The sequence below is a fragment of the Drosophila arizonae genome, chromosome 2 (assembly GCF_054131065.1).
Source record: "Drosophila arizonae isolate 15081-1271.41 chromosome 2, UAZ_ARI_1.0, whole genome shotgun sequence".
NCBI classification, from domain to species: Eukaryota; Metazoa; Arthropoda; class Insecta; order Diptera; family Drosophilidae; genus Drosophila; species Drosophila arizonae.
The window spans coordinates 5,414,535-5,434,821 of record NC_142922.1 but is presented as its reverse complement, the minus strand read 5'-3'; the positions used below and the strand labels follow the sequence as shown (position 1 = coordinate 5,434,821).

General features: G+C 39.1%; 1 protein-coding gene across 5 annotated transcripts in view; it reads left to right on the top strand.

Moving 5' to 3' along the window:
* The window catches only part of Ace (Acetylcholine esterase), a 53,310-nt gene that overhangs the window by 9,435 nt on the left and 23,588 nt on the right, over positions 1-20,287 (top strand). For all 5 annotated transcript variants that reach the window (XM_018016078.2, XM_089462063.1, XM_089462061.1 and 2 more), the window contains 4 exons: positions 10,557-11,454; positions 14,920-15,058; positions 15,137-15,682; positions 15,738-15,945. In XM_018016078.2, coding sequence (XP_017871567.1) covers positions 11,168-11,454; positions 14,920-15,058; positions 15,137-15,682; positions 15,738-15,945 — 1,180 coding nt within the window. In that variant the 5' untranslated portion in view covers positions 10,557-11,167. The remainder of the gene's footprint in view (positions 1-10,556; positions 11,455-14,919; positions 15,059-15,136; positions 15,683-15,737; positions 15,946-20,287) is intronic.

Below are 20,287 nucleotides of genomic sequence, written 5' to 3'. Positions count from 1 at the left end.
TCTCTCTCTCCTTCTCCCTCCCTCTCTCATTCTCTGTCTTGCTGGTGCGCCCTTAACGCATTGATTGCTGTAATAGGAAGCCCAATTAAAAGTGTTTACGCTATTATAGACATAATTAAATCATTATTATCATCAGTATCGGCATCGCCAACAACATCGCAATCAGCATCAGCATCAGCATCATCATGATGTTTATAGTTCTTTGTTGTAGCTGGAAGCTAGTGATGCGTAATATCGACAGTGCATTAATATGCATCAAGTCATTGCGAGGGGTGGCACGTGGCGTATGCTTGATGTGCTGTTACTGATAATTCCATTTTAATTAGTGCTGGCACACGGACGGCTGGGCTTTATGGACTGGAAAGGACGCACAGCTTCCATGCATCCATTCAATTTAGCAACAGTCGCCTTTTGTTTGTTGTGTTATGTGCGCTGTCTGTGACGTCACAGCCCGGGTCACGCTTTGACATTGTACGGCTGCCCTTTGGTCACTCAGCAGCAAGAGCAGCGGACAGAGGACAGCAGCAGCAGCAGCTGAAGCGCCCGCTGGCAATTTGCTTTCATTTCTTGCGTCATTTCATATGAAAGTCGCGTTCACATTTGACATTTTATAGAACCGGAGCTGGGAGCAGAGCACACACACACACATACACACTTAATAAACAACTAGATGGGCGGAGTCCAAAGCAAACAAATAAAATAATAAGACAAATAAGAAATCACTATACGAAGTGGTCAGCCGGGGCGTATACTTAACTTTATTTAATTGTCACTCGAGCAACTCTGTGAGCGAATAGTTTTTTAATTGGCTGAGAGTAGCTGGAATTTAAGTATTACGTTGATTCCCTGTCTTAGACTTACGTCTGTGGTTTACTTAAATTAATTAATGGAATTGCTATCAGAAAGCTAGAAAATTACTATCATAATAGAAATAATATTGGGAGACCAAAATTTAAAGAAGATTTTATATTGGTATATGTACATACATATGTACATATATGTACATATTATTAAAATTAAAATATAATATATTATTAAAATTAAAATTAAAATATAATAAAAATATACATAACGAAATTTTATAAAATTCACATGAAAATATATACGAAATCCGAAAAGTCCTTTAAGAAAATTTACAGGCTACAATTTTTTAAATTATTTTGGTAAGCAAACTAGATTTGCGAGGACCTTAAGCAAATTTCATTTAAGTCTCTCATTATCATAGCTGCTGAAAGCGATGAGTTCAGGCAAAGGGAACTACGGACAGACGGATAGGACTAAAACGACTCAACTTATTGTCCTGATCATATACATAATTAAGCATACGCCTAGGTGTCCAATATAAAAATTAGTTTGATTGTTTATCAAATTTGAACCCAAAATGTGTGAGTTAACGAAATTTGAAAATTTTTGAATTCAATTTGGCGACACTGGACTATTAGAAAATCATGTGCAATGTCAATGTGCTTGAAAATCTCGCCTGTATTTTCTTGATTCTCATTAATAAAAGTGTCAATCATTATTTGCAAGCATTTATTATAGATATTTGCTGTTATAGTAAAGCAAATACATTTTGTCTGCTTTACAGCTGTTGTTTCTATATCTGAAGCTAATCTGCACAAAACGCTAATGCCATTGAATAACGCGGCGTATGCTTGATATTTCATGTAACACCTTTTAAGCAGTGTTAAGTAGTAGCTCGGATGATATGCGGTCCTGAGGTAGATAGAAACCTAGTTAGATCTGTGGATATACTATTGTTTTAAATTTATTTTTTTCTTCTGTTTTTTTTTTTTATATCTCCCAAATCAATAAAATCAATATTTTATGCTCAATATTTAATGCTTGATACAAGATGAAAAAAAAACAAATTTTTTTTATATATATATATGTACATATATACATGTATCCATATCTATATTTTCGAACTAAATTCAAAATCGAAAAGTTTTTAAAGTTTTCAGCAAAGAAATAGCAGCAGAAGTTTTCACAAATGTTTTCTGAGAAAATGTTTGTTGTTTCTGGCCAAGTTTGTTAGCCACAGCGAACATGAAGGCGCAACATTGATGAAAATCTCACAAATGCTGCAGATTATAATAAACAAAGAGTAAATGCAAACAAAATACAAAATAAATAAAAAAAATAATGTCATTTGGAGTCGTTTGTAGCTCAGGTGTTTCAAGGAGTTTATGAAAAAAGTAAAACTAGGGGAAAAGGGAAAATGTGAAACACATAAAGAGAGAAAGAGAGAAAGAGAGAGAGAGAGAGAGAGAGAGAGAGAGAGAGCGTGACAGAAAAAATGGCGGCTGCTGTCGGTAGTTGACTTGTTTCACATTTATTTGATTATTGATTTTCACTGGCAGCGCTGACTCGAGGCTGGCTTTAAGTGTGGACCCTGAGTAACTCGAGACCCGAGTGAGCTACACACACACACACTGACACACACACACACAACGCTTGAGATTCGCATATGTCTTCGAGTCGGGCTGGTGATATCATCAAGGTCAGCTCCCAGCTCAAATGAGCCGAAAGCTGAATGCTCGTCGCACTCGCAGCTCGCACTAAATTGAGCGTCTCAGCGTTAACGAGCGCCAGCGGCCAGCGCCAGTGTCGACGGCGGTGTCGGCGGCGGTGTCGACGGCGGTGTCGACGGTGTCGGTGGTGTCGGCTGTGGCTTTGGCTTTGGCGGCGCCGTGCCACACTAAATTCGTGGCCGGACGTAGCCACGCGGCGCTTGCTTAATGATGGGTCACATCTCCCACCCCCCCGCACTCGACCCGGCCACAGCCACAGCCACTGCCCCAGCCACATGCGGTGTCGGCGCAATAAAACCGAAGCGCCACTAAATTCCTTCACTGAGCAGCCCCAACTTGCTCCCCCTTCGCCCACTCACCCCATTCGCTGCACGTTTCGTGCATATGGCCGGTGTTTGCATATTCCGTATCCTGAAAAATAAAACCATATGCGGCATAAGCACTGCTCCCTGGCCTTGCCCGTCGCCAGCCCAACTAAGTTGAACTAGTTTTTGAAGCAGAAGCAATTGAAATCTAAATTGAAAAATCTTTTCTTCTAACATATGTCGAAAGTTATTTATTATGAAGTTGTTTTGGGTATGTTCATTAAAGCTATATTACTTTCATAGTTAGACTTCCGATTTTATACATTCACAATATTAACAAAATATGAAAAACATTTTGTTTCATAATATTATTTGGAGCTGTCGAGCTCTGAAATAATGTATATTAATTTACAGAAAATACATATATATATATATATATATATATATATATATATGTATTCTTTTTTCATATTCCGTTAAAAACTAAATATAAATATAGCAACTGCAAATTTAGAGGCAGCTCACATATCTTAATCTATTTATTCTGATTATATAAATCTGTCAACCTTTTGGTACGTTTCATAGCAGAAAGCAATATGCCTACATATATCTATGCATGTAAGTTTCTAGTTATATTGATCTATGTTTTTGTTTTAATTAATTCAGTAAATTTGTATATCTATCAGCAGAAAAATAGTTAGAGGTTAATTCTAATTGACTTCAGGATAACTACGTGTTTATCTGTTCAGATATTTGTCCTATTCCTTAGCATATATATTCCTTATACATATTTGAACAGCTTATATAAATTATATGTTGGTTATATTATATGCCTTTCCAATATTTTTATGAATTACTTTTACATAAACCTTTTATAATACAATAGAATATTTCAGCTTAATAGTGACTCAGTTATTCTCTTTCAAGATTCCACCTTAGGCATATTGTGCAGTCAGCTCTCTAAATTTCTACGTATTTTAATTTAAAATAAAAGTATTCCATTTATTCCCTTTTAAAAATCTCTTAAATTAACATGCGAGACATTTTTGAGTATTTCAAATTTCGAGTATTCCATTAATTTGATTAAGAAATACTCATATTATATCTGGCTTTCGATTCATAGATTTCTTATTATTTAAACTTTAAATATTCTAATCTACATAGCTTATTCCAAATCGAAATTCGCAGAAATTAGTATTAAACATATCATTCCGTCATATCTCTTTAGATCGGCTTATTAAAACTTCAAAGTAGGGCATTTATGCCTTGTGAAAAACTATAAAAAATTGGCTCAGAAAAATCTTATTTCCGAAATTCTCTCTCTCTCTCTTGCTCTCTTTATGATTATATCAAAATTTATTTCCACTAATAAAAACTTCTCAAAAGTCTCTATCAAGCGTCTCTCAATTTTCAGGGTATCTCAACTTCGTAATGCTTTTGTTTTGAGTCTTTATTTCTTTCTTTTAGTTTATGAGAGTCGAAACATTTGTTTCGTGTTGTTTCTTTCGATTTGTGCCACGCCCGCGTATTTATTTTATAGTTTTTTCATTCGTTTTTTTTTTTCTGTTTTTTTTTTCTGGTTTGCCTGGCGCCGGGCATTTTAGCTAATGGCTGCAACACGATGTTGCCACACACAAAAGGTCAACTGCATATAAACGCGTCGTCAGTGTGGAGCGAAACTACCTTTCAGTTACGCAACACGAAGGGCTCTGAGAACTTTGAATCAAATTCAACTGAATTATGCTTTAAAATGACGGAGCTGTGATAAAAGAGGGGCGTGGCGGCGTACATTGTGCTAAGCTAATTGCTGCGAGAGTTTTTGGTGGGCTCACTTAATAGGCAGCTGTCTGGGCGACCTGAGCCAATTTATCAATAGAGTGACGCCTGGTTTGGGGCGACCCTCTTCAACTCATCAATTAAAACTATGGACTTAAATATATATGTATATATCTAGCAGCTGGGAAAACAGGCGCAACGTCAACGTTACAGTTAAGGGAAAACTCAAACAGAGCTGCCCTTCCGCCCACCCCCTTGCTGCCCCTTGCAGTCAGCGCTAACCGAATTGTGTTCGTTGCCTCGTTTACCCTTTGACTTTCAGAGTTCGTTCTGGCTGTTGTGTATCTTTTAAGCAGGCGAAATTCGCAAAAATTCTGAAAGCGAACGCCGAACAAAACAAACAAATGGATGGGCCGCGCTGGGTCCGAAGGGGTTGGCTTTGGGTAGGCCCAACCCTTATACAGTTGACCTTTGCACAGTCAAGCTGACTGCTATAGTCGCTCACCTGCTCTGCACCTGTTCACCTGTTCACCTGCTCACCTGCTCACCTGTGCGCCAGCGTCCTTGTCATCATCATCGTCATCATCGTTGTCGTATCGTTATGGTTACCCCTCAAACGCCCAACACCCAACACCCGGCCCCCCACCCCCAACACCCAATCTACCAACCCCTCACACCCTCTACTAACGTAGTCTATGCTTTGCTGCAAACTTTGAAAATTATAATTTAATTTGAATGTCATTAAAATTTGTGCGGCATGAGCTAAGCCCCGCTGCCACGCCTCTGCCGTCCCCCGTCGCCCGTCGCCCGTCTGTACCCTTTCATCATCATGGCTAGCAAAATATTATATACAAAAGCATAAAAGACCAACATGTTTTCATGAAGGCTGCCAGCCGGATTTGAATCCCGATTTCTTTCACTATTTCTCTAATCCACAAGCTTGACAAGAGAGAGAGGAAGAGAGAATGGGAAGTATCTAAATATAGCGAAAAATATATAGCAAAATGGAATAGATGGCAAAGGAATGGAATGAATAGAAAATAGAGAATAGAAGAGAGAGGAACAAAATTTAATGGATAGCAATAAAAATGTTATCGCAATGATCTTGTTCCTATGAAAGAAAATATTGGATAGCAGAATGGTATAGATAGAATGGATTGGATAGTAAAATTGAATATATGGTATAAGAATGAAAAGTACAGTAAAAAGAACGCTAGCCAAATAATTCTATCCCCTAAGAAAGAATTGAAAGGAAAGTTCAATGCAATAGGTAGCAAGAGGATGGAATGAATAGCAAAAAGAATATTAGCTGAATAGTCCTGGATAGCAGAATGAAATAGATAGAGTAGAATGCATGGTAAAATAATGAAAAGGATAGCTAAAAGGATATCCCAAGGAAAAAATTGAATGGATAGCAGATTGATAGACAATCATGAAATTAAAAGGATACTCAAATGGAATAGTTAGCAACAGGGTGGAATGGATAGCAAAAAGTATGTAATAATCCTGTCCCTACAAAATACTTTATCTTGCTTAAGTCTTTAATTCTTTTTGAGTTATGCTAAATAAGAAATATAATATATAATTAATGAAAAAATAGCTGAAGCCAATTGAAAGCAAAGCAAAAATTTATTAATAATTTAATTTTTTAATAATTGATTTCTGTGCTATTAACAAGAACTTTGAGTGGAAGCCAAATGAAATTGCTTTGCAGTCTCAGTCTTTATTTACGCTGCAAATCTTTTAATTATTGCCATGCGCCACACATACATTTAAGTATAAGGCTGAAGTAGAGCGCTTTTCCCTCTCTGCACACGCACTTTTCAATTATGTGAAATTTAATCAACATTTTGTGCGCACAGCTAAAGTTTAGAGCATAAATTGTGTGTGGCATAAAAATTAAAAAAAAAAAAGAAAAAAAAGAAAGAGGGAAAAAAGTGTAAATAAATGAAACTTAATTTCAAAACTGACGTTGTCAGCTGCCCCTCGGCTCCCTCTGGCCCCTCGGCCCCCCACTGGACTGGGCTCGCATCAAAAATGCGCATTTTTTATATAAAAGTTTGTTTGTATAAGTGTGTGTGTGTGTATGTTTTTATTTTTTATTTTTATAGTGAAGCTGCCAAGTGGAAAAGCAAACGGCGCAGAAAAACTGCTGCAACCGCAAGAAATTAAGAAAATATTCACTTAGGCACTCGCCCGACGCCTTATCTGCAGGCCAACAGCCGCGACACCACGACCAACAGTCGACATCTTGCCTCTTGGCCTTGCTTGAAATCCGCAATAAACCAACAAGCAGGAAAGAGTGAGGGAAAGTGGGAGAAATCCTGCTGAAAGGACTTTGCCTGCCACTGAAGTTGGGCTGAGTGGAAGCGCTCTGGCATTAACTAACTGTCCAGCAACAAAGTTTCCCGGCTGCAGTGCAACAGTTTCGCGGAATAGAAAATTCTAGCGAAAGACCGGAATGTCCAGCAGAAGTACAAAGCTAGAAATGGGAAAACTATATTATTTATTATGATAGTGTGCATTGGGAACAGATGAGAGATTAGGAATTCCTTGAATTGAGAAATTACTTTTGATATGGTTAGCTTCTCGTGTCATCTGCTTGCTAATGAGTATGAATCTGATTTAAGATAAAGTGAATTGTCACGATATCTAAAATAACAATAGAAATGATATATGAAGTAATGGGGGGAGAGAGAGGGACAGACTGAAAGAGATAATGAAATCGTGTGAGGGTGGATGTAAATAGACTGATACTGATTTAGACAGGGAGAGAGAAAGAGAGATGCAGTGAGAGTGCGAGAAGATGAAAGTGATACATGAAGAAATAACAGGATAGAGTGGAAGAAAGATAGAGTGAAAGAGGTAATGAATATGAATATGAATATGAAAAGAGAGAGGAAAGCGAAGATAAATAGAAAGCGGTATAAGAAGTAATGGCGGTAGAGAGTGGGAAAAAGAGAGTGAGTGAAAGAGATAACGAAATAGTGTGAGGGAGAATATACAATAGCCAAAGACTGATTTAGAGTGAGAGAGAGAGAGAGAGAAGGAGAGGGAGAGTGAGGGTAAGTGAGAAAGAGATAGAATTAGCAACGCATATATTGAGAAACGAGTAAAAGAGAGTGAAAGGCAGTGATACTGAGATACAGAGAGAGAAAGAGGGAGAGAGAGAGAGAGGGATTAGTGCCACTAGATAAACGAAAAAAGAAAGAAAAGCTAGGGAGAAATCGAAAAAAGAACAAGCTGAACACAAGAAAACATAATAGATAAAAATATACCGTGTGTGTGTGTGCGTGTGAGAGAGAGAGCTTACATCTCTAACAACTTCTCTCCAAGCTGAGAATGGCAGCTGAGCACCACGACAGATGAGTACAGTAGTAGAGTCGAGCTATATCTCGATTTCTCAGTTACCTAAAAGCAAACACTTCGCTTGACTTTTCTTTATACCTCCAATATAGAATGAATATATAGAGCTATATTTCAACTCCTCAGTTACCTTTAAGTAAATAACTTTTAATCGTTTTAGTTTTCTTTATACCTCAATCGTGCTGGTCTGAAATCTGGCATCTGGAACTCGCTAACAGCTTGTGTTAGGCATTCCAATTGACTTAATTTAAGTGAAATGCGAATTGCGAAATGGGAGATGCAGTCCCGCTCTCTCGCCTAATCGCATTTTAATTGTGCTGCAAAATAATATTTAAATTAGTTCGACAGTAGACACTGGCAGCGGCGACCACCAAAGCGAGTGGAGGAGCTATTAAATATGCCTTTGTAGAGCTCGAGCTGCGACCTAATGGGCTGCCAGCATGCAACCCAGTCGGAGGCTCAAGGACAAGGCAGGGGCAGTCTACATCCTATGCATACATATATATAAATTACTATATATACGTGTGTGTGTGTGCATTTGACGAGTTGATGTAGCAACTGCTGCCAGCCACGGCAAATGGAAATAAAAAGCCAAAGCGCAAGCCAACTGCAGCTTCTGAGACAATTTAACGAGTCGTTGAGTCGTTGCTGTGCGGTGCAGCATTCGGGGATTACTCTTGAATGCTTCAATTCTGCTCGGGCAACGAGGCGAACAATAACCGAAAGGAATCCACAGTCCATGCCATTCCTTTGTTGAGCTTTATTGAATATCTTTGTCAAATATTGATTGGATTCTGGTTCGTTGATTGAAAACTGGCGACAAGTTAATAAAATCGATCGATAATTGAGAAGAGAGGTGGATCATAGGCTTGCGAAGCTGATTCATCCCGCTTCTGGCTAGAGATTAATTTTCGAAATATATTAAAGTACTAATCTTAAGATCTCTAGATATTTCACAAAATTTTATATTTTGGAGTGCATTTTAAAAAGATTTTATATAATAGTCTTGTAACACGCATGTAAGAGGCAGAAGGAGGCGATCCCATAATTGTCTGTTAATGCGTATAACTAAGCGATCTCGTAAGCTACAAAAGCTGGACGATTAATATTATTAATGTTTATTTCTTTATACTTAATCATTAATATGTTTTCGATAAGTGATTCCATTTCCTTCATAAATCGATAATAGTCTATCACATGATACCGAGAATTCGATATATCATTTTAAGACGTGATATATACAGATTTCGTTTAGTAAGGACTATGAATTCCATATGCTAATAGTATATATGATCGTATATGTGCTTGTGAGTTAATGTAGATATATTTGTAAAGGAATCAAATGGAATAACTGCAAGAACACCTATTCTTTTTAATGGGTTTAGTGTATAATCTAGTCTAGCAGCCCCAACTAGCGCTCTAGTCTTTGGAGAATTAATCGATTTTTATCTATGCTGATATAGCAGCAATTATTATGCATCATATAGCTATGCTCTTCCGCATATAGAGAAAGCAAGAAGATTTTCTGCTAATTCACAAGAAATACACAAATAAATTTCTCCAGTTCTTGTAGAGCTTTTCACTACTCAGCTAAAGGGTAAAGGAGCTCTGAGTCGACGCTGATTTTAATCATTTTATTAAAAGACTCTAATCAAAGAAGTCTCAGAGCTTAGAAAAATAGTAAAGTGAGCAGTAGTAGTCGAATATGAAATTATGATAGAGCTGGGGAGCTCTTGCTGTGTCAGCTCAATTTTCCGTTTTACCTTGTTGATTACTAAATTATGACTAATTAGTATATAGAGTGATATACATATACAGTTGCAGCTATACTATACATATTTATAAATCACTTTATAACTGTCTTAACTACTGATAATTCGAGTCATGCTCAAAGCAGCTGAAAATGTTTTTCTTTTCCCCTTGCTCCAAGTTTGCTTCAGCTGTGACTGTTGCGATATTCGCTCAAGCAGTTAAAACTGGTTTATGGGGCTTAAAAAGCTGTAATTGCCAAGACGAGTGACTTCACAGATGAATTATAAGATATATATAGAGACAAATTTATATATGTAGGAGTATATATGCAAAGGCAGAGGCTGGGCTGCCTTAGAAAACGATACGCCGCACTTGAGTGTGGCTGTGAGTGGCCCCGATATGAATATGTGTATATATGTATGTGTATATGTATGTCTAAATGTACATACATATATATATATGCTTGAGCGGGTTGCGGCACTCAAAACTTTTTGAATGCACGCCGAGAGGCGAGCGTGTGGCAGCCTCCAATTTTGCTTGGCTTCTGCTATTGCATCTTTGCTCGAGTGGTAAACATGCAACACTCACACAGACACACACAGGCACACAGAGGGAGAGCAAATACACCTAAATAACGTAGCATACAAATGGGGGCAAGCCAAGCCAAGTCAACATGCACTTGTGGCAACAGCAACCGTAGCAGCAGCCCTGAATTAAGCTTGGCAAGCCACCGCAGCAGCTGCTACTTCTACTGCTGCTGCTGCTGCTGCTATGCCAACTGGGAAAACTAAGACAAATAACTTAATGCCTTTTCTATTTGCAGTTCAAACAATAGAGACGCTGCCGCTCTGCCACCGGGAGGCGCAACAAAAGTGCAACAGCTGCACGGAAAAACAACTAAAAACTGCAACAAAAGCCCAAAAGTCAAAGTAAACCCAGACAGACGCAAAGAGTGCAAGATAGAGGAGAGAGAGAGAGAGATAGAGACAGTGTGGGTAGAATGTGTAGTGCAGAGTCCACAAGGCAGCTTAAAGTGGCAGCAGCAAACACAACCGGATAATAAGCATAAGAGCCAACAACAACAGCAATAACCATCACAACAACAACAACAATAGCAACAACAACAGCGGCAGCTGAAGGCGCTGGCGTAGCGCAGGCCGTGCCCAGCATTTAAATAAAACCAAGAAGAAGAAGAAGAAGAAAAACATAAACCCAAAGCCGAAACCAAAATCAAATCCAAATCGAAATTCAAACGGAAATAAGGCAGAGCGAGAGAGAGAGGGAGAGAGAGAGAGAGAGAGCGAGGACGAGTGAGGCAACGAGGTGACGTCACAGCGCCGCTAACTAGGACACTCGTGCCGCAAAACGCAAAATCTCGTTAGTCTGCACATCCCTTGCATCCTTAGCATCCGCTTGAATATTCACATCCGCGAAATGGTCTCTCGGCTGGGCCTGCACTCGCTGCTCGCCGCGCTGCTCGTGCTGGCGGCGCAGCTGTCCAGCGTGTGCGGCGTCATCGATCGCTTGGTGGTGCAGACCAGCTCCGGCCCGGTGCGCGGCCGTTCCGTAACGGTGCAGGGTCGCGAAGTGCACGTCTATACGGGCATACCCTATGCCAAGCCGCCTATCGATGATTTGCGCTTCCGCAAGCCGGTGCCGGCTGAGCCCTGGCACGGCGTACTCGATGCCACCCGCCTCTCGGCCACCTGCGTCCAGGAGCGGTAAGTAGCGACTGATGATGGCGGGCGTGGATGTAGGCGTGGCTGTGTGGGGGTTGGTCATAGTTAGTTAGCTTTTGACGGTCCGCAGTCTCTGCATCTCTGCAGTTGCAGTTGACCTACAATGCAATAGTCGCTGTTGACCTAACTGTTGCGAGTGACGTCATTGCGAAAACGAATGCCGGTCAAAATGTTAAGCAAATGTATGCACAGAGACATATATGCATGTATGCATGTCTCTATACACACACATTCATACTATATTCATTTAACATCGTGAATAGCAAAATGTCAACATTCCAACTGCAAATGGGATTGATGCATACGCAGCGTTGGGCACTCAAAGTGTAACCTATTCAAAATGTCCCAAATTTGGCTGGGAAAATAAATGTATTTCAAAGGAAAATAAGATATGTGAATGTGATCACATATGTAAATTAAATTCGTTTTAGCTGAATGTGCTACCATTAACAGTCTAGGGGAAAGTTCATCACAAAGAAACATTAGTATCGTTCTAGATAACTATATTACTTAGAAATCATCCAAATATTAGAGAGATGAATAGTTTATTTAAGCATAAATGATATTTCTATTTAGGAGATGACAAAAGAATAATTATTATCAGGAACAAATAATAATAGGAGAGATAAAAAAAAAAAATAAAATAAATAAATAAAAAATAAAGGAGCTAGAAAAAGAGAATCCATATCTAAAACAAGGTATTTCAGAAAAAATGTGGTACATACATACATAGATTATTATGTTGCATATTTGAAGCTATAGGTAAATAAGTAAAAACCATGTAAAAATATAAAAAGTGCCCAAGCAAATGACCAAGAATAAATTCATATTCGTATTGATCTTATTGATCACTCAAATGCCTCAGCATGAATGTATGAGTTACATGTATTAATGTATATGCATTATTATATAGCGAGGTTCCTATATAAAAAAAAAAATTAAGCTGCCAATTAGGTTGTAAAAAGCATGTTTAAATAAAAAAACAAAACTGTATATAAAAAAAAGTTATTATTTTATTTAAACTGACTTTCTACTACCTATTTGGCAGCTTAACAAGTTTAACATAAAGGGTAAGGGCAGCATTTTAAAGACTCAAATAAATAATTCAAACTTTAAACGCAGGTCGCAGACTTAATTAAGCAATGCTTCAATTAATAAAAGTATAGATATGAAAGAAAAATATAATAATAATTAAAATTGACAACAAATAAACTGTTGTCTTTTAATTAAGTCAAAGAAGATATTGAATTGAATTTCTTTCAAAATATCTGCCTGCAGAAATCGAATGAGCCAATAAATACACTCTATATACATATATATTGGCATTCGTTTGACACGGGTATATTTGATTAGGTGATACATATATAGTATAGAGTGTCTCCATTAGTTGGCTGCCAACACTTTGAAGCCCGTTTGCCCGTTGAAAAAGAAAACCCACAGTTTGGTCGATATATGCGGAATGCTTAAGCAAGTGAACTGGCTAGCATTTGGTGGGCGGGGGGAGGAGCATGCTTCAAGTATATTATATCAATTTCGGGTATATAGAGTGTGCTTAATAGAGCGACTAGCCTAGTCATATGTTGTCTTTTACTTAACATAAATCAATTAGCCTCAACTAAAGCCACTTCCTACCAGCCACAAATCAGTCTAATGAATTTCAAAAGCCATACTCGTTTGCCGCACGCTCAAATGTAACATAACGAGTGTGTGCCTCTGTGTGTGTGCGTGTAGAGCTTAACGGAAATTAGACAAATATAGAGATACAAATAGAGATAGGGAAAGAATGAGAGAAGCGGAGACAGAGTAGAATCGCCTTTTCCGGTTTGTTATAAATTACTTTTTATGCGAAGTGCCAAAGTTAATTTCAATTGACACGAAACCAAACACACCTACAGAAGGCGAGCTAAACGGATATGAATATATTGAACCACACACACATACTACTATGCGTATCGTCCAGTCTGTATATGTGTGTATATATGTATATACATTTATATATCGATTCGAAAGAATTCAACATTTATAGGGCAAACGAACTATGTAGCTAAAGTCATCTGACTACGAGCGTGTGTGTGTGCATGTGTGTGTGGGCCTGCGTGTGTGAGTATGTGTGCTGGTTTATGGGCTTGTGTGTGCCCTCGAAAAATGGCACAGAAAAAGTAAAACAGGTAAATCAGAAGAGTGCAAATAAAAATAAATAACACAGCTGGTTACATTTTTTGTTGTTGCTCGTAATTGGCACGAATTACACTTAAAGAAATTGCTTGTGCGAAATTCGTATGTAATCTGCGATGAAATCTAATTAATACATATAAATGTGTATGAATTGCCTTTAATGTAGTTAACACTTTTGCTGATTAACATTAAATTTGGTTTGGCTCTAATAAGCTGAAGTAATTTAATAATTTAGGCAAATAGCTCTAATATGTCGGACCGAGTATTGTAAATTAATCTTTTATATTTTGGTCATGTAGACTAAAAATAAAAGTCCATAATATTTATAAAATTATAGTTGAGTATAAACATTATTACATATAGATTTCATCGAGAAATTTATTTTGTTAAATACAAATAAATATTACTTACTTAAAACTTCATATTTGTTTAGTATTTTTAGTATTTTTATTTAAAAAGATTTTTATTGAATAGTGTACAGAGGAACAAGACACTGGCTTACATTTGATGTAGAAATTATGTTTTATTTATTTTTACACCTTGACCCATTGAATCTAAGGTTTTAAGGTTTTTTTTATTTATTTATTTTTATTTTTTATTTTTTTTTCTGCATATAATTATAATTTTGTCGTCGCAATTTTCCCACTTTGGCATCTGAAATGTTGGCACCAAATCCAGTTTTCTAGGTCGTCTTTTACGCTGTTTGCCAGCTCATAATACTTGTGAACAGTGGATTAAGAGTCAAGCTGTTCAACTATGCCTCAAATTGCTTAAGCAATTCAGTATATATATATTTCATTATAGTTTTTCGTATGGAAAGAAAATTTAACCAAATTATAAATGGGATATATTATAAGTTTGATCAAATAATTGCAGATTAGAGTTCTGTTAGCTTAAAGGCAACTTAAACCACTTAAACTAAAAAATAAAAACTTATAAAAAAACATTTTTTATTTTTATAGGTAGGAATAGAAACAACTAAAGAAATAGTAATATCAAAGAAATGCTAAAACGGCTCAGTAGATGTAGAGGGTGAAATCTTTTACTTCTAGTGCCAGAGCTAACAGATCTAAGACTTAGCCAGGCTGTTTGAGTGAGATTTTTGTCTCTCGATCTATTTTTAGACTACAATTTAAGAACAGAGTATCAACTATATATATTATTCTTATATTATTTCATATAAATATTTTACTACATATTTGTCAACAAGTTTTTAAAATGTTTCATCAAAAGCTTTTCAACGGATTGCATTCTTTTCTCTTCACTCGTTAGCTATGAATACTTTCCGGGCTTCACTGGCGAGGAGATCTGGAATCCCAATACCAATGTATCCGAGGACTGTTTGTATATAAATGTTTGGGCGCCAGCGAAGGCGCGTTTGCGTCATGGGCGTGGCGCCAATGGGGCAGAGGTATGCTGTCTCTCTCTGTCACTTCCACTCTTTCTCTGCACTACACTGTTTCTCTCTCTCTATCTCATAATATTCTAGCACTCAGGCAGCAAGCAGACCGATACGGATCATCTCATACACAACGGCAATCCACAGAACACGACCAACGGGCTGCCCATATTGATATGGATTTATGGCGGTGGCTTCATGACCGGCTCGGCCACGCTGGACATATACAATGCGGACATCATGTCCGCCGTGGGCAACGTGATCGTAGCCTCGTTTCAGTATCGCGTGGGCGCATTTGGCTTTCTGCACCTGTCGCCGGAGATGCCGCCGGAGTTTGCCGAGGAGGCGCCCGGCAATGTGGGTCTGTGGGATCAGGCACTGGCCATACGCTGGCTGAAGGACAACGCGCACGCCTTTGGCGGCAATCCTGAATGGATGACGCTGTTTGGCGAGTCGGCCGGCTCGAGTTCGGTGAATGCACAGCTCATGTCGCCGGTCACCAGGGGCGTGGTCAAGCGTGGCATGATGCAGTCGGGCACCATGAATGCGCCCTGGAGCCACATGACATCCGAGAAGGCTGTGGAGATTGGCAAATCGCTGATCAACGACTGCAACTGCAATGCATCCATGCTGAAGGTGAGTCCAATCCTCTAGTCCCCCAATGAACCCATTTTAATAACTGTCCGATTAGACAAATCCCGCCCACGTGATGACCTGCATGCGTGCCGTGGATGCCAAGACCATATCGGTACAGCAGTGGAACTCCTACTCGGGCATACTCAGCTTCCCATCGGCGCCGACCATTGATGGCGCCTTCCTGCCCGCTGATCCGATGACTCTGCTGAAGACAGCCGATCTGAAAGGCTACGATATACTCATGGGCAATGTCAGAGATGAGGGTGAGTCTCATTTAATTATTGTTGAGAGTTATGAGAGCTTCGTCGTATGTGAAATGCTTGATGAAAAGTGTTTCATGTATTTTTTTTTTTTTTTTTTTTTTTTCAATATAGTTTTATTGCAGCTTTTGTCGTAAACTCTATGGCGCATTTATAAGGGTACCTTAACTAATGGAGTGGCTAAATGCCTTTATTGCTAAAAGTTACTTTAATTTAGGTCACTTCTCGGGTCTAGGGGATGCGATCTTTTCAGCCTTCTGTTGATAGTGTTGGTGGCTAAGTTGGCTGCAAGCTGGTTTGGGTGGGCGGATATTCTGTCCGCGTATCTTGTGCTGTGTCGGCCAATGAGCTCAGCAATTGTCGGCATCTGGAGGTCGGTGTGCAGGGTTTCATTTCTGACGTACCATTCGGCTCCGGTCCAAGTCCTTAGTGCTTTGTTTTGTGTGGTCTGAACTTTATTTATGTGAGTTCTTGCAGCAGACCCCCATAAAGGCATTGCGTAAGTGAAAACAGGTGCCACTATTGCGTTGTATATGTGCCTCTTGCTTCGTAGTGGCAGAGGGCTGTCGCTTCTTAGCATCCAGTCGAGTTTTTTTAATTTGTACTTGCACTTTTTGACTGTCTCACTTACGTGCGGGCCATAGGTCAGTCTCTTATCCAGAGTGACTCCCAGGTACTTCACCTTGTTTGCCCGTGGTATTGGAGCTCCTAGAGTCACTTCGGGGCAGGCTCCCCTTCTGGTTGCGAATGTGATGTGCGTGGACTTTTAGGCGTTGATTCCGATGCTCCAGCGAGTTAGCCACCGATTGAGATCATGCAAGTAATCTTGCATTTGACTAGAGGCTACTTCGGGCGATTTATTGCGACTCAGTATGGCTGTATCATGTATTAGTTTAAGATTGCAAGAGTTTAAAAAATGCCATAGCATACTTTTGTGGGCTCTCTAAGAGAAAAGTTTGTATGGAGTGCAGGACGGTGGATTATTTAGTATATATTGATATAATGTTGTTTGGAAACACGCTGAGCTTCTTTCAGCTCTATAATCTATATATAGCCTGATTAAGATATCTTTGCGCGACTTTCTTTGAGGTTAACTGAATGGAATTTCTATTCATTTATAATTAAATTATATATGTTATATGTACTATATAATATGAAACTCAAAGGAAACCTTGACACAAATAGATAGGAAAGAATGAAATCCTTAAATATCCTCTCACTATTTCTCTCAGAACATGCTCTAATCAAACTATTCCTCCTGCTTGTTCGTGTTAAGTAAAATGTTTTTTTGCAGCATGTTTCTGCTATGTCGCCAACTTTTCACTGGGCTAGAAAAACAGTTTTCTTTCTTTTTTTCCCGCTCTGAAAGCAGTTTCAGCGAATTCATGCTGTCTTTCAACTCGGGCTGCAAATATCCTTGAGCTGAGCAGTTGCTTACTTTTTCAGCAGCTTTTTCATAGAGTGGACATCAACTTAATCAAACTTAGCTCGAGCTGTTGTCCACTGTTTTTTAACCAGCACGTAAACCCCATCTCTCTCTCTCGCTCTCTCTCTCTCTGTCCCTCTCCCGTTCCGCCGGCACTCTGTCAACTTTTAGCTAACAATAGCCTATCCGTCCGCCTGCTCTGGCGCTGCTCCGTTGGCATTGTTGCAGTTTTATTTTTGGCATCGCCTTTGATGCTGACGTCAGCAGTGTGCCAAATTTTCGCTGTGGCTGCAACCAGTCGCCATTTTGTTCATGTTGCAAGCCACCCCTCAGCCCTCAGCCCTCTGTCCCCATTTCAGCCACCCGCTGTCGCATTTGTTGCAGCTGCATCCATTTGTGATTTTATTACTTTTGTTTTCGTTTTCGTTTGTTTGTGTTGTGTTGTTGTTGTTGTTGTTATTGTTAATGTAGATGCCACCGCATAAGCCATGCTTTGTTGTCATTTCATGTTGCTGGTGTTTGGTGGGCGTGGCTGGTTGCCTCTTGGCCGCTTGGCCGCTTGCTCAAATGCTTTATGAGCCATAGTACATTACCGGCTTAGGGACAAGTTTTGGCCCAGCTTTGTACTGTGCTGCCACACACACACACACACACACACACACACACACACACACACACAAAAATGCACTTTGTGTAATAGCTGCGGCTTGTGGCAGCTGCCCCCAGCTCCGGAACGTGCCACAAATCAAGCAAGCTTAAAGAGAACCTCGAATCTAGAGTCGAATTTGTCAACGCAGCTGCAAGCAGCAGCAGTAGCCAAATTGAGCAGCAGAAGATGGAGCTGTGCCCGACTCACACGCATGAAATTCGCAAGGAGCTGAAGAGGGTTGACGGGACCCCGGGTGGGGTGGGGGCGTTCTGTTGGAGCTGCCATTAAACTTGTCAGACTCGTGCACGCAACAAGCTCTCCAGGAGTGGGTGGGGACAGGGGCAGTTGGCGTCACATCGGGGGCAATGTCAGGCAGGAATCATGGGGGCGCTCAGCTGTGCGAAACGACATCATAAATTATTTAAATATATTTAGATATACATATACATATATATCGTTCGCTGCGGCAGGCAGCTGAAAATAACAGTAAGGCATGTTGCATCCACGCGCCGATTGGGGCAGCACACGTGCTGCTACTCGAACAGGCATGACATGATACCAAAGTTAAAGAGGTTAAAAATAAAGTAGAGAACGAAAAGTTTTAGAATGCAACTTAAATTGTAAATAAATTATTTGTACACAATAAAAATTAATTCGGCTGTTTTAAATTAATTGAATAAATTATACAAAACAAATATTTTTTCTGGAAAATTAATAATCAATAACAATTATATAAATGATAAAAAAGAAATAAAAAATAAAAAATAAAATTAAAATAATAATGAAAAAATAGATAATAAAAAATAAAACATAATACATATCTAAAAAATCTAAATTACAAAATATATATATTTGTTATTTTTTTATTTAAATATCTTATTCTCTGTTAAATGACATTCCAAAGTAGTAGGATGGAAATATTAAATATATAAACATATGTATAAAATATAAATATTTCTATTCTACATTAATATTGAATACATTTATTTATCAAGAACACATTTTTTTTTTTTTTTTTTTTTTTTTTTTTTTTTTGCATTAATACTTAATCGAAATTGTTTGTCTTCAAAATTCTTTCTTATTACTTTCAAAATAAAATCATTTGCCTTGTGTTCAATCTATGCAACATTGAAAGCCATTTTAATCAGCATTCAAGGCATTCACACACACACACACTCATATAGTCACACTCGCACTCGGACAATTCAATTCCTAGAAACTTGTGTTGCCATCTTGCTCTTGCCTGCTGCGTGCTGCATTGTGCTTTAAATACCGTTTGATTTTTAAGCTCTCAAAGCAAATGTTCAATTGAATCGTAATTTCTTCTTTTTTTCTACGCTCAAGTTGAAAAGAATGCAACGTTTTTTTTTCTTCTTTACTTCTCCTACTTTCTTTTTTTTTTTTTTTCATTGTATTTTCTACTTCAGCGCCTCTGTCCGTTTCGCATTTCGCTTGCGGCGACGGCGACGGCGTCGGCTGCTGCGTTTCCCAGCATTTATCGCGTTTGTGTTTGCTTGGGTTTGCGTTTGCTTGGCCTAACGGTAATGTTAACGCTTTGTGTGCATTGTTCGCAATATTCGTGCCATGCCGCGCGCTACTTAAAAAATTTCCGTTCGTTTTGCTTTCTCTTTCTCATTTTGCGCGAGCTATGCGTATGGCGCCGTGCATGTGTGTGTGTGTGTTGGGTTTGTTTTCGTATAACAGATTCTCGGTCGCTTTTTGTGCCTTTTTCTTGGGTTCGCTTCGCTTTCATTTTGTTTTTCTTGTTGCCATTGCTGCTTCGTCATTTCCAGGCGGCAGGCACCGAAGCACACTCACTCACACACACACATTCACACTCACACATTCACACTCACACATATAGAGGAACGTAAGCACTGGCACTGACACACGGCTCCGGGGCACTGGCGCTACAGACACGTGCGCTTTTCTGCTCACTTTCACTCACTGCTTGCAGCTGCTGCTGTCGCCTTTGCCTGGCTCTCCGTCTCGCTCTTTCGCTTCTTCAGTCGTGTTATTGTTTTTGTTTTTGCTGCATATTACAGCCACTGGCGCTGCTGCTGTTGCCGCTGCCGCAGCTGCTGCCGCTGCTCTGTCGCTGTTGTTGCTGTTGTTGCTGTTTCTAGCTAAGGTGTGCGTGCCCACAACACAACCACAACGATGGCTACGGCTCGCATATAACTGTTTCTCTACGACTGTATGTGCGTGTGTGTATTTGTGAGTTCAAGGTCATCTAGCATTTGAAACAAAACACAATAGATTACAATGCG